Raw genomic sequence first — 15,007 nt, 5'->3', positions numbered from 1 at the left:
CGCACGTATGCACCAATCGCAGATCACATGAGAATTTGTTTGGGCGCAGCTGTCCAATCAGCGTTCATGTCCCGCCCCATCTCTCGAGCGTAACGTGTGTTGACTGCCTGGCTTTACTCCGGCTTGTTCAGAAGCAGGTTAGTCTATTTTATGACATTTGTTCGCGTCTGATAAAGACAAAACTCACCAAAGATCATGAACAGTTTAATTCGAAATACTGCGAGGTGTTTGCGGTCTGGAGCAGCCGTCTACATACCCAGACAGGCCGACGGACGAGTGTGGACGTCCTCGGCCCGGTTCCTGTGCGCGGCGGCGGACGTCCAGAAAGCCCTTGGAGATATTGTGCAGAAGGACAAAGTGGTTGTGTTCATGAAGGGGACTCCGGCCCAGCCTATGTGTGGCTTCAGTAACGCCGTGGTTCAGATCCTCCGGATGCACGGGGTGGACGACTACGCTTCGTACAACGTATTAGAGGACTCCGAGCTCCGAGAAGGTCAGCAAACTGAGATAACCTGTTAATGACATGACAGCAACAAGTTGTCACCTCTCAATCTAACTTGTTACTTTTACCTAAACTTCATAATATTTGTCAGTGGAAGTGTTACTCGACATTTGCTTGTAATTGTTTTGACCAGATCATTGTTATGTCAGTCTGTTGCAGCTGTCATTGTCATTTATAACTATTTACAAGGCCACCATACACTCCAGCCCTTCTTCAACGGCTCTCTATCACTAGATTTAGAGATTTCCAAGTGTTACGTTTTTATCAGTGCTCTGCAGCAGCACCAAAGGGTGGGGTCCTTTTTTAAAGTAGAACATGACACCACTACTGTGAAGATGTCTGTCCTTTACTGCTTACACAACCATAACTGGAACCTTTCTTTGAAACAATGACATCACACATGTCAACAAGGAACAAGGAAATGTTGTTTTCAGTTACAGCAGGACTGCCAGTTAATGGGATTTGGTCCTTTTCGGCTTGTGATGCAACAGCAGTTTGATGCTTAGTCATGATAGGGACAAGCTGACTGGTTCAATTCTGCCAGAATCAAGGGCTATAAACTGGGTCAGGAAGTGTTCATGCATTATTCCAAGGTGGTTAGTTGTATTCGCACCACATTTAAAGTCTAAATTAGCTACTTATGTTGTGTTCATTTATTCTTTGCAGCTCCAAATGTAACCTTAGTAAAAATGACATCACTTGACTGGAATGCAGCCTTTTCAAACCAACACAACAACAAAGACAACACTCATATAAGATATTATATGGCTATTAGCTATATATTATATTAAATGTATATATCCATATAACTATATCCAAAATCTAAGAAGATATCTTGTCGCGTATCACGATATAGCTATAATATGAATATAATGCACAGCCCTAATATTTGTCGTTATTAAAGTAGTACCATATTGTCCTTTATGACAGGTACAGGTAGATTGTTGGACTTTTTAATCGATGTACTATTAGCATTTGGTTCAAAAGTTATCTTTCCAACTTATTAACTGTTAACTTTACAAGCCCTAAAAACATTTTTTTAAGTTATCAACATTATCCTAATCATGTTTGCTTATATCAATAAAGCGTAATATATACTAATACAAAGGCCACCAAATAACACATATCTAGTGTAATGCTAAGTGGTATAGAACATGTTCATTTTATTTTTTAAGTATCTTTTCTTCGTGCTGTCATTGTTTTTTTAAAAGAAGGCAACTTTTTGGTGATCTCTTAAACACTGCACTGCATTGAGTTCCTGTCATGGTGGCTATCACTGCCTATGCTAACAGCTTAGCTCTTTTGTTTAAATCATACACACTGCTGTTGCTTAAAGCATTACTTCTTGTCAGCCGATACAGTATTGTCTGTAGTTTATTTCTGACCACATCACAATCTTACGTCCACAGGAGTCAAGGCCTTCTCCAACTGGCCCACGATCCCCCAGGTGTACTTCAGCGGAGAGTTTGTGGGGGGGTGCGACATCCTGCTGCAGATGCACCAGAACGGAGATATGGTGGAGGAGCTGAAGAAGTTGGGCATCAACTCCTCACTGCTGGAGGCCGAGAAGGAATCCAAGTAGAGGATGAACGTCAAACAGCTGACCAGACAGAGGACACATTGATCAGGTCTAATCCCCCATGATGACGACAGATAAACCATCTATAAAGCAGGCCTGGGCAAAGTTTACTCACCTTTCCAAGCAGTTGAGTGGCAGCACTGTCATGGGAATCTTTACTATGTTTTATATGTAAACAGAGCTCCTGCTAATACACTTCTGAATGTGCACAGATCATGTACCTGAGAGGTGAGGACTTTAAACTAGGAAGAATAAAAAGGGTTGACAGTGTCTCCACAGGATTTCAAATTCATTTCTCATCTTTCTAGAGGCTGATTATTTTTGGGTTATTTAGAAAAACACAACAATTACATAAAATGACTCTTTAACTTTATATTAAAAACTTGTTAGCTTTCTTTAGAGTCGTGTTTCTGGCCACAAAATGTCATATTCACTTTCTATTTAACTGGGTTTGAAAAATGTTTAGCTCTTTAGCTGCACCAAACACTTCACTGGTTAGTTTCTAACTGTGAATATCTGCCACTTGGTGCTGGGCAGCTAGCAGACACGATGTTGATCAGAGTTTGGGGGACAGAAAACCACAACAAAGATCTGGAAGACGTCGTCAAGCTTTATATGGTGATCATTCTATGTGTTTATGTCAATAGGAGCAACCTCTTTTGCATAACAAACAGTAATTAATCAAAGATAAATAATTGATTATCAGCTTTAATTTTCCCTTAACAAATGGTGGGAAACGTTGTCCTTTGCCATCTACTTCCTACTATGTGAATGCTTTTCAATCATCCTGATTCTCTAAATGCTAAATAGCAGAATAGAAACCCACAACAGCTAAGTTTGCCTAATTTAGAGGCTTTTTGTAATACATTCAGTAATGAAAGTCCAGATATGACCACACTGTTGGAGAGAAAATCATTTTGAAACCAGGTTGGACCTGCCTGAGGGAGACTTTCAGCTTCCCTCCCTGTGTTATTAATTAGTTTACACAAGAACTCTGGCAAACCTCCGTCATGTTGACCTGTAAAAGCTCTGCTAGCTAACTGTCTACCTTTTCCCCCCAAGCCCCAGTCTGTTTAAGACCAAATAAGCCTCATGGTACACTTGTTAACATCTATATAAGTCTGCTTGGGTCACACCACGAAAATCTGTCATCATACTATAAAGCTTCTAAATGCACTGCCTGTAACTTCCTTTATCTAGAAGGAAGAACAACCACGGAGCAATACTCATAATTATACATACGGGATACTTTCTGAACAATTACATCTCTTCAAAAATTGCCTTTTGTAGTGGAGGTCACTACAGTCATGGATCCCGTCTCACTGACCTCTTAACATGCACTGTCCATATGACTGAGGAATACAGTGGTGCAGGAATAAGTCCTAAAACCCAGAAATGAGTCAGCATTTTACCACTCTCAGTTCCCGCGTCTCGAAGTCAACGTTTTTGTTTGTGGTTTTTGGTTAGTTGCTTAATACAAGGTCTGTGGTTAACACAAGCTGAAGAGATTTTGTTCTGTGACATTACATATGTCAGTAAGAGCACATTTGTAAATGCTCGAAGCTTTTAATGCGTTGTGAAAACTGCGGTTGCTAACGGGGTTCGTTTTTAGCCTAGCATTAGCTCTATACTTTTCTCGATAGCATTTACGCTTAAAAAAATCATTAAGTGGTGTTAATATTTGGATATTATCCTGCTGAACAACATTTCGTAGTATCATAAATGTGTTTGCCAAAGATCTTATTTTCTACAATATTTCTAACACCATTACTTTTTGTCGAGAGAACCCCTTGCAATGCTAACTTTAGGACAACCCACAAAAAAGGTCATCACTGCACCACTATTGTCGCCTGTTTGTTCTTCCTGCCAGGAACACACACACACACACACACACACACACACACACACACACACACACACACACACACACACACACTTTAAGAGCACCCGCTGAAACGCAACAAACTGTGATACATTTTCTCTTTTTCCCCGAAGACAGCACACGGACTAACAGGAGCAGTTAAACATTTGTTGCGTCTGTCCAAGTCTGTGGTATTTGTTCATTTATCAATAAAGGAAAAAGAGAAGTTTTATTTTTTGGAGGTGTATTTGTTGAGTCTAACCCCTTGTGTTTATCAATCCTAGATGTTCCTTCTGCTGCACACAGCTGTATTATCAAAGCAATGGTCATGTAATACACTGTAAGATATTGTACATTGAAAGCATATTATTAAATGCATTTGAGCTGCATGTGAACCCTTCACCTATTAAATATTTTGTGACAAATAAAAAGCCAATCCAGAGTTGTTTTTGTTTTTCTAACCAACTTTCAGAGAGGGCCTAATTTCAGTTTTGAGTTTTCAGGCTAATATACAGATTCTGTTTAGCAGTATCTGTCCAATGTTAGAAAATGTAACCGGGGAAATACCCATAGTTTCTCAATCTAGCAAAACAAATATTATTTTTTTCCATCGTTTGACTGACACATTGACTAATTGTTTCACCTCTAAATATGACTACTCTCAATCATAAGCACAATTTATTTTCTAAAGTGTGTAACCTATATCAGTTATTATAAAATGAATCTACATTGCCTGGCTAAATTCTTAATTTGTTTTATCAAAAAATATTAAGTATGGAATTCCGTCCTGCTTTTTGTATATATACGCAGCTACACAATTAAGAGTAGTACTAACAAAAAATGAAATGAGTAAACTGAAAGGTCTTTTCTAAAATAAGAATATTGACCTTTCCCAACTATTGTAAACTTGCTGTACATGACCTAGATTACATTTGTTTGTAATATCATGCCAAAGTATAAATATCAATCATTAACCCTCCTCAAGACAGTTTGACCTGTGGAGGAATGATTGGTAGATGTGTCAGAAGGTGAGCCATCATCCATGTTTTATTCAATTGTGTGCTTTTTCCTGCTATTAGAAATGTAAAAAAGGGCCAATTATGCCTTTTCAAAAGATCTGCACTGGGTCAAGCAGATCTCAGAACATCCCATTCAGATACAGCAGGGACATGTTGCTCTCTCTTCAAAGCACTGAACATGTTCCTACTTACGGTCTGAAAACCTGCAGCTGATCACAAACACTGACGGGATCAGGGTTTAACCTATTTAAGGATTTAAATACATTTTCGATAACATTTAAATATATGTTTACACTTTCTTATTTTTTAAAACCAAGTTGGATAACGTGAGATGCAAAGGACATTTGATATGTTTTCTTTTGTGTTTCTCTATATTACAGTTTCCTGAATAAGGACACTGCAATGATATAAAACTCAGAGATGATCTAACAAAAACATTTTTTTAATACAAAATACTATTTTACAAAATATGGCTCGACAGTTACTTAGGTGGGACAGTCCAGTTCACAGCTCTTCGTCCTCCTCCACCATCATCATCTCTTTTTACCTTTGTAGTCCAATAAAGCAGAAGAACTGTTAGAAAAACTAACAATACTGAGGCGTGATGAGGTCAGAGTTTCTGCAGGAAGCGCAGCACCAGATCTCTCAGGGTGGTGCGCAGCGGCTCGTTGTTGTCACAGACGATGTGAGTCCCGTCCTCCTCCAGCTGGATCAGAGTGTCCTCCGCCTGCAGGTGCAGAATGTGTCCGTCCGCCGTCTCCTCCACCTTCACTTCTGTGAAGCCGTGCTGCAGGGCGACAGATAAATGCATAAGCACGTTTTAAGTGGGTTCATTCAGCAATGATATGAAAATGTCACACAAAAAAGGCCTGAGTGAATGTTATACTGGTGTCATGCAAAATATGTGTTGTTTTCTGCAGAAATGTTACATAAAGTGTGTAATGCTTGTGGATTTATAGTTTTTATAGCTAATTAAATTGAACGGACTGTGCCATGATGAAAAGCAGCAGGTCTTTTTTGCAAACTTTACAGAAGGCTTCTGAAGGATGTGGGCCTGTGCATTCCTGCATCTGTGATAACATCGTTGACCCTTTCTATAAAAACTACTAATCCTAAGAGTTTCAAATGAGGTAAAGGAAGTAAAAATAATTTAACTGCTGGCTGCTAAACAATCAATTAGGGCAACATGACTTTTAAAAATATGATTTTGTATGATGTTGCATTTGCGATATGATTAACGATATTAAAATTGTGTGCATCACGTTTTAGTGTCCCAGTTTCCGATGTGTTTTGTATTTGCAGCGCTTTTATTAAACATTGGTATGTTTTGTCAAGTTGATGAATGATTTCTAAAATGCTGCGCTTGTGTTGAGAAGTTGGTGAAGATGCATCTTCATGTGCATGTGTTTTGGAAAATCTGTTTTTTGCAGCTCTTTTCTCCTAATGGAAAAGTTGTAGGCCACTGTAGCGCTTTTGCATCTGTTGACCCCCGTAGATATGTACCAAACAAAGACATATTTATTAAGTCTGTAGAATATGAATTGTAGGCCAGGACACATATTCTGTAACAAATACTATCTCATATTGAGATATGTTTACATTTAGATGAATTGTGCAGCCCTACAAACAACACTGAGGCGCCCATGAATGTCTGCAGATTTCTCACCTTTTGCAGCGTGGCGAGGAAGGCCTCCAGGGGCACAGCTCCACTCAGCAGGGTTTTGGGGGCCAGCACGGCCGGAGGCTCCTCCAGCACCCGCTTCCTCTTCTTGCTGGGGGCCACTGGAGGGGGTTTGGGCACCGACTGGCAGCACAAGAGAGGGAAAAACATCAGCAAATATTTTTATATTTACACACTAGTATGTGTATTATGTGGCACAGATTCACAGGACCCACCTGCAGTGTGTGCTTGTTATCTTTGGAGTGCAGCACTGCAGACACCGTTGCTAGGGAGATGCCAGGTTTGATCTCGGAGGGCACCAAGGAGTTGGCCAGCTACGAGAGGAAGAATCAGACATTTAGGACACCTGTGCTCTGATAGGATTCTATACACCATATGTCATCGCCTCCTGCCAACACATGAGACAATTTCAAATATGCTCTTCCATCTGTGTCCAAAGGTTTTATCTTTTATTCAACAACCAGGCTGAGGAAGAATAGAACTTGAGTGACAGCTGTGATGCGACTCACCTCCGGCAGGATGTAGACGCGCTCGTAGCGGCGTCTGTGGGGCAGGTTGAGCACAGAGCAGCGCCTGTAGGGCATGGGGGGGGGCTGCAGCTCCAGCATGAGATCAGAGCGGTGGGACTGGGTCAGGGGGGGCTGGGTGTACTGCTCCGGACACACCACATGGAGGGGCTGCAGCACACAGGGAAACATCCTTTAACTGAAGCAACTTTCAAACGTTACTTAAAATCATCAATAGTGATTGAGCTGATTGAAATATTCTACAATTAAAATATATGAATTGTAACATTTATATATGTGCAGTGTTACTCACTGAGCTTTTCTTACTGCTGCAGATCCACATTAAAAGCATTTAACTGGCTGACAAACTTTAGATTACTTTTATTATGAAAGATTTACAGGAAATGCAAAATGTCTGCCAATGAGCTTGACAATGTGACACGTATGGAAAAAATGGCACAAAGGAGTTCAAAATATTCCCTATATCAAGTGTTTAACTACAATTAAAAGGACATACTATCTGCCGCAGTTGCAGTTATTTTCTAAGATCTTTGAATAACTTACAAAATAAAAGTGATCTTTTAATAGCAACTCTTTATGACTTAAGTCCCAAAAATCCACTACATTCGGTTGATAAAGTGAGGAGTTTTAGACAAAATGACATCATTCAAGATTTACAGGGTCACCTGAAACACTTAATGTTGTCGTTTGTGCTTTGCCTATTGGCTTGTAAAACTTTTTTTTATTTCCTGTTTCAGCCACAGGACTGGTGCTGACACTACTTGATTATTTGTGTTATTGCATAACTGTCCTTTCAATAGTTTTGCATGCAAGTACACAAAATATAAGAAAAAAATGAACATGAGGCAGTCAATTCTGAGCTGGACAAACTTGAAATGTTCTGCCTTAAAGTATAAGACTCCCTCTAATACTCCCTGTTCAGGTAGGTGCAATCCATTGTACTTCTTTTCCTTAGAATTCCTGAAGTGGAAAGTGCTAACAGTACGTTATCTATATTAATCAAAGGGGTTGGTAACATGACAAACCTGACCTGGACTTCCTTGAGCAGCTTTGACACCTGGTGGAAGTTGAGCCGTGTGTCGATGGGACAGTAAACACACTTCATGGCCAGCGGCTGGTAGGGAGCCAGAGCGTCCAGGTAGGAGAAGTCTGGCTCTGGTGGTGTGAAAGAAGAGTCAGAGAGGCATGTAGCAGCAGAGCATAGAGTGAGTATTGAGAGGCTGGCGGTGCTTGTAATAGAATGATATTTACCAGTGAAGATGATGGTGTTGATGCTGGATTTGCCCCACAGCTCCATGAAGTGAACCACGTCCCCGAAGCGCAGAGAGGGGTGACCCGTGAACACAACGCAGGGCTGCCGGAACTCACTGCTGAAGTCTCCGTGGATACTGGGGTAGTGCTTCAGCTTGTTGGTTTGGATCAACTGGAAGGGGGTGCAAGACAGAAGTCAACGTTATAGTTTCCTGTATATTCACATAACCGTTAAGACATTAGCATTGTTACGTGGATTACACAGAAGTTTTAGTAACACAGTTTAGCCACTAAGGACACGCCTGGTGCACTTCTTAGAGGCTTGATTTAATGAAGTACAACGCTAAAAGCTGAGTGCACACAAGACTCCTTTGTATAGTTGGGAAGAATCCACACTAAAAGATTCAGGACCGTTAAAATCGAGTCTTTAACCCCGCCTCCCAGTCTTAATTCCCGTTTCCAATTGTTAAGCCTCGCCTCCGACTGGGTTTGACGTCTGGTCTTGGCTCAATCAAATGAATGGAGGCTTAAATGCTGGATTCAGCATTTAGCCCATTTGATGTACTAAAAGTGGTCAAATGCGCTTAAGCCGAATCCAGCTAACGGCGATTCTAGAATTCATCCTGGGAAGTTTATGTACTAGTTATTCGCTGATTTACAGGCGTCTCTTTCCCAATGTAAGTCAATAGGAAAGTATTTTTTGGACCGAATGACGTTACGTGACTTGCAAAGAAGTTTTAGAACTACCGTTCAGTCACTGGGAAAAACTTGCTTCAACAAATGGGTCACTTCCTGGGGGCTTAATCTCCGCTCAGTCCCACACAATTAGAATGGAGAATACCTCGCTTTATTGCCATCTCTTTAAATGTAACAATCTCCCATTCTTACTTATTGATCACTTATTGTAAGACGCATTGGATAAAAGCGTCAGCTAAAAAACACCATAAAAATGTCATGTAAAATAAAGATTTAATAACTAAAAGTGGCAAAACATTTATTTATTTTTGACTAATTCAATGTTAAATACTGTCAGCATGCAAAGGCTGATAACAATTAAAATGTATATTAACATATACTTCCTAAATGTACTTTTGTACACAGGTGTTGCAAAGGATTTGAACATTTCAAGCTGGATGGTGAATATTTAGGGTAGTACTGATGTTGAAAAGAGCATTTAGCATCTCTTTGAAAGCATGCATTTATAGTGAACATACAATACATTGAACACTGCGAGATACTGATGTCATATAACTGATTATGATATGAGAAATCATCTCCAAGTTATTCTCTTGCAGGGTAAGTTTGGTGCTCATTTGTCAGTATACAAAACATATATAAATCAGGATTTCTAACTATCCACTATCTCTGAAATGAAGTGTCCCCCCCTCTAGAAGACACAGCAGGACTCACCTCTGCGTGGGGGAATGGGGGCTCTGGAAGATACACCTTTGATTGCTTGTTGTGGCACAACCTAAGAAAAGAAGGAGGAAATGGTCAATCTAATCAGAATGTCCCAGAAGAATCTTGGAAAACAAGCAAAAGCTGGCTGGAACAAGTATGATTGTAGGTATCCACAACAGTGTTAGCCAATCAGCACTGCTGTAAATATGCATGGTTTGAAATGTGTTTTTGAATATATTAACATGCTTTTGAACTAACGTTAAAATCAAGAGATAATAAACTATTTACATACATGACAATACTTTTGTCGGAGGCAATGCACCAATTTAACAGAAAAGTATCATCAGTAGTGGCTGTGCTGCAGCAGCCTACAGCTTTTTACTGACTGACTCTTATATTGGCTGTTGCATCTCCATTATTATGATTGTGGAAAAAAAATAAATCACAGGTAGAACCAAGAAAGGCACTCATAAAACTAAGACCTCTGTCAAGACCATGCCCAAGTAGTAATGTTCTTTAAGCTGATTAAAAATGAGTGCTGCATAATTTTAAAAACATTTCAATGAGTTCTTCCTTTGCCCGTTTTACACCGCCACCAAGTTTCATTCAAATTAGGCAAGCACTTTTGTTTTATCCTGCTGACAAACCGAAATGAAAATGTGTTTGTTTATCTAGGTACTGTTCAACAACAGATTTCTAAATTGGGGATATGTTAACAAACAGCATCTCACCATTCAGCGAAGATCTGAGAGAACTCCAGCGAGCTGTTGGCGACGGGGGAGATGAAGTAGAAGGGCGTGGTCCCCAGGTTGGCGCTGTCGATGAACTGGTACAGACACTCCAGCAGGTCGTAGATCACCCCCGAGGAGTAGCAGGGCACCAGCACGTTGCCTCCTGCTCGAATCGTCATGGCTACAGGCACGGATAAATAATAAATACTACATTACTAAATGAAAACACTCAAAATCAACAAAGAAAGAGTATTTTAATGTCATACGCTCTATAAACATGTACTTTTTCATATCACAACACTTTAATAAAAGTACATAAGGACTAACCAAGGTTGCTGCAGAATTCTCCCAGCATGCCGTCTGGGTTGGCGGTGGGCATCTGGGTGAGGCCGGTCAGAATCAGAACATCACTGTTCTTTAGGGAGCTCTGGTCCATTGGCTAGGAGGAGAAAAAGAGATACATTTACACCAGATCTGTAAAGCTGTTGCAGTTTCTTTTTAAAGATGATTTATTTGCACCAGTTTAGGAGCATTACGAAAGAGATAGATTTGAAAGGGGAAGATAGAAGGGATGACATGTGCAAGGAGAGTAAGTAAGTCTCAGTACATGGCCTTCTGCATACTCTGGTACCAGACACGATTGGTTTACAAAGAGGTTCATTTTTGGATTGTTTCTCAAACATTTGCTCAAATAAGTTAGATAGAGCTCAGAGGGGATATAACTGACGTTTGAAAGTTTACATAATAGGGTTTGATTATCTTTTTAGTTTACAGATCGTTTGGAAAGACAGTTCATCCCTGAATGAATATTTGTATTCTCACCTGTTGTGCTTTTTATCTAGATTGTTTTTGTGTGAGATACAGAGTGTTAGAGATATCTGCTTTTTCTCGAACATTGTGAAGCTAAAAGTGGAAAAATTATAAATTATAAAAACTATACAGAAATGTCTCTTTCCAGAAATCATAATTGGTTACTTATGTCAATCCATAGACCTTGTTCTCACCAGAAAATATATATGGCCCATTTTCTTCCTACCATATTAAACCAGCCAACTGCATCACACCACTAAAGGAAGCGCACATCTATTCAGAGGATTGCATTTATTATCATCTCGCACTGTCACAAGCAGGCTTGCAAAAACTTAATATTTCATTATTTGGGGGTGAACTGTCCCTTTGCAAATCTGCCATGTTAATTTAAATGTACTTCACATATATACACCTAGAATTAATTAATATTAAGTGAAACTGCAAGACGAGGACAGAACACATTTCCTTACGGGGACAATAACATGCATTCTATTGTATGTAAAGGTCTGTATCACATTTTGGGTGCTTGCAGGTCTTTTCTTTTTATGCCCATAATGTGTGATTTCCTCTAGCGTTATAAATACCTGAGGATGTGTGGTGAGTAGGGAAGAACCCGACACATAGGAAACCTTCTCATGATGAGACTGGATGATCCAGTTAGAGCTGCCCAAAGAGTAACCGGAGCTTAAAGGGGAGACCTGTACCGCTCCAAACAACTCCTGGAGACAGAGAGAAGTTGTCAATAGGAGACAACAAAAATATATAAAAACTGAAAACGACAGGTACAGGTATTTTAATAGTATGTTAAAGCATAATAATCCTGCAACACAGTGTGTACAGGATCGTGCATGAGAAAAACACTAATGTGCAAATGAAATGAAAACCATGCTCTTTTCCCTTTGAGTATTAACTAGATAAGAAGAATATATACTAATTGTTACATGCACATTTCAACGGAGGCTCTCCAAACTATACTAACTTTTTATTGCAAATACACAACATATTTTGAAAATGGTGCATGGAAATGGGCCATACACATGCACAATTGTTACATCTTGATTGTAACTGCAAAATAACATTTAACAGAAATAGAAGTTAATAGCTGTAAGGACAATTATTTAATACATAATTCACGTTCTTCAAACAAAGATATGACCACATGGTCTGTATTAGTATGGTTTAGTTAGAAGAAGAATTTGAGTTCTTACCACTTTCTGAGAATATCCCACAAGCTGCACTTTGCTGAGGGCGGAGTTGACCTCCTGAATGCTGTAGCTTCGTTTCCATGCCCACACATCTACTACATCCTTCAGGGGCCCAGGGAGCATCCTGATATAATAAACGTATATGAGAATCATAGTGTATTGTGGTAAATGCATTTGCTGGAATGTAACTGTAAACCAAAGCAAAACAAGATAAACAGAGGCAAAGACAAAAAAGCTAATATTAGATTTTCTTTTACGTATATGGTTTCCAATGTGACATTTTATCATTTGAAATAAATACTTTCCACATCTACATATAGATAGCCCTTCTATATGTACCCACGGATAATCTTTTTAAAGTATTTTGTATGATCTTTAGGTTTTGTTTTTTCATATAAAAGTGTTCCTACCTCTGCATTTCCTTATTTTTCCAGCACGTGGCAGACTGGGCTTTGGGAACTCTCTCCATGAAGTTCACCAGCTCCTCCATAAACAGTCTGAGGAAAATAACAGTCAGCATTATGAAAACATCCGAAAACCCCAGCCACTGTCCTTGGTTAACAACAGAACATAAGCCATGACATCATACATTATCCTTCAAACTAAGAAACACTAAATGAAATGTTAGACTTCTTTAGACCTGCGGCTTCAAAAATATTATGAAAATGAAAAGCATTATGCAAATAAAAAACACATTTTTCATTAAATTAACAAAAAAACAATATGACGAAGTTCAAATGTATTTTGTCTCTTTACCTGCCAATGGTCAGGGTGGGTTCTGTGGCGTAGACTGTCCCAGTGAAGCCGGTGTGTTCAGTGATGTAGGGCAGGGCCATCATACAGTGGTAGTTAGAGATCAGGATGACATCAATGGTGGACAGATCCAGCAGTTCTCTCTGGGGCAAACACAAACGGGAGAAAAGGTTTATTTAGACCAAATGTGTTATTATTCTAGGTAGGGCATTTATTGTAACTTACATTCAAATACTAGAATGTGGAAGGAAAAGTGAAGAAAAGTGAAAGGAAAATGTGAGTTGGTACAATGATATAGAAGATCATAAACAAAACTAAAATAGGCAGGCTATCCTCTTGGTTCCCTTTTCTATGCTAGCATCATTATCATTTCCTTCCTCCAAATCATTTATTTGAAGCATTAAATTGATTACTACAGTAATACAGACTTGCATAAATATATTGTATGTGTGGCAGCAGAGTGTACTACCTCAGGGAGACAGAACTCTGGCTGTGAGTCCACAAACACTCTTCCTGCACACTCCTTCAGCTCCTACAAATTGAGAAAAAACAATGTGTTTACTTTTTTGACAAACAAATCTTAAAAAAGGAAATAATAGTAGGCTAACCAAAAAACAAACAAGTTCAGAAACAGCTTAAATTCAAATGGTGAACTAAATACAATTTAAGCAACTTTTCCTACCTTCTCAAGGTTTGCTGATCCATCCTTAGAGACCCAACCAGGAAGCTTGGAGAGTCTGGGGCTGAGAACAAATAATTAATTCATCTAATCACAACAAGTCATCCAGTATTACATTAATCAATCAATAAATGAAAGCATTACTGCTGTGCTCACCTGTGCACGAGAGGAAGGGGCAGGAAGTTGAGGACAGAGGTGGTGTCCAGCCCACAGTCCAGCATGATAGTGGTGGATTTGAACTTGAGGACATTGCAAGGCAGTGTAGGATGACCAGAGAGACAATACTGAGAGAAGGGAAAGCAATTACATTACGATACATGCATAATTCAGATCACATTTAGTACAGGCAGAGAATCTGTATGTCTCTCACACAAACAACTCCAAAATTAGTCTCATTGTAAGAACACAATGCTCCTTTCATTAACAGTATATTAGTACAACTAGGTACTGTATACATTCACTTGTATAGCTGAGGCTGGGTAGTTAAGGTTAGCCTCACAGGATGATGGGAACCATGGATGTATGAGGACAGGACCAAACAGGGCTATTAGCTGCTAAGCTAACAGAGTAACTATAACTTAAGGTATGGTAAACGATTTAGTAGCGCAGCGGTATCATCAGCTTGGCATGACTTTACTGTGTTAATACGGCTCACAGTCTGTTAACTCACCAATTTCATGTTTAACGCAGATTTATGAACATTTGTTATCTTTACTCGGCTATGCTAACACTGCATCCTCCTGCAGTGTTTTCAGGACTCCGCTCGTTTTGTTTCTCTGACGCTCGCCCTCTGCTGCCCTCTACAGGTGCGGAGTGCTACCAAGCTAATTATTACACAAAACAGCACCTTGTTGATGTTTGAAACTGCCAAGAAAAGCCACTATGCTTCACAAAATGTTAAAAACATGTCAACCAAAGCGTCGATAACTGCTGTCAACAAATGCACGTGCGCATAGTGCTGTCAGTCACGTTCGCAGGCTCAAGCCAGAGCCATACAACACTCAGTTT

At 39.6% G+C, this 15,007-nt stretch overlaps 2 protein-coding genes across 2 annotated transcripts; one reads left to right on the top strand and one right to left on the bottom strand.

The window, feature by feature from the left end:
- The first annotated feature begins 64 nt into the window (after window positions 1-64).
- On the top strand, window positions 65-4,384 carry glrx5 (glutaredoxin 5 homolog (S. cerevisiae)). Its single transcript, XM_034150393.1, has 2 exons — window positions 65-493; window positions 1,912-4,384. Exons 1-2 carry the CDS (start codon window positions 196-198, stop codon window positions 2,082-2,084), a joined length of 471 nt encoding a protein of 156 aa, XP_034006284.1. The 5' UTR covers window positions 65-195; the 3' UTR covers window positions 2,085-4,384.
- Window positions 4,385-5,382: 998 nt separating this feature from the next.
- Window positions 5,383-14,803, bottom strand: ints9 (integrator complex subunit 9). The gene is made up of 17 exons (XM_034150552.1): window positions 14,670-14,803; window positions 14,156-14,283; window positions 14,003-14,063; window positions 13,790-13,852; window positions 13,324-13,463; window positions 12,978-13,064; window positions 12,571-12,691; window positions 11,947-12,081; window positions 10,880-10,991; window positions 10,553-10,733; window positions 9,831-9,891; window positions 8,421-8,592; window positions 8,200-8,324; window positions 7,152-7,319; window positions 6,858-6,956; window positions 6,628-6,765; window positions 5,383-5,748 (listed from the first exon to the last, which is right to left on the bottom strand). The coding sequence occupies exons 1-17, from the start codon at window positions 14,676-14,678 to the stop codon at window positions 5,572-5,574; spliced, it is 1,977 nt and encodes a 658-aa protein (XP_034006443.1). The 5' UTR covers window positions 14,679-14,803; the 3' UTR covers window positions 5,383-5,571.
- Between the last annotated feature and the right edge of the window lie 204 nt (window positions 14,804-15,007).

Source organism: Trematomus bernacchii, unplaced genomic scaffold, assembly GCF_902827165.1.
Source record: "Trematomus bernacchii unplaced genomic scaffold, fTreBer1.1, whole genome shotgun sequence".
NCBI lineage: Eukaryota > Metazoa > Chordata > Actinopteri > Perciformes > Nototheniidae > Trematomus > Trematomus bernacchii.
The sequence above is the reverse complement of the archived record's forward strand: the minus strand, read 5'-3'. Positions and strand labels throughout refer to the sequence as shown.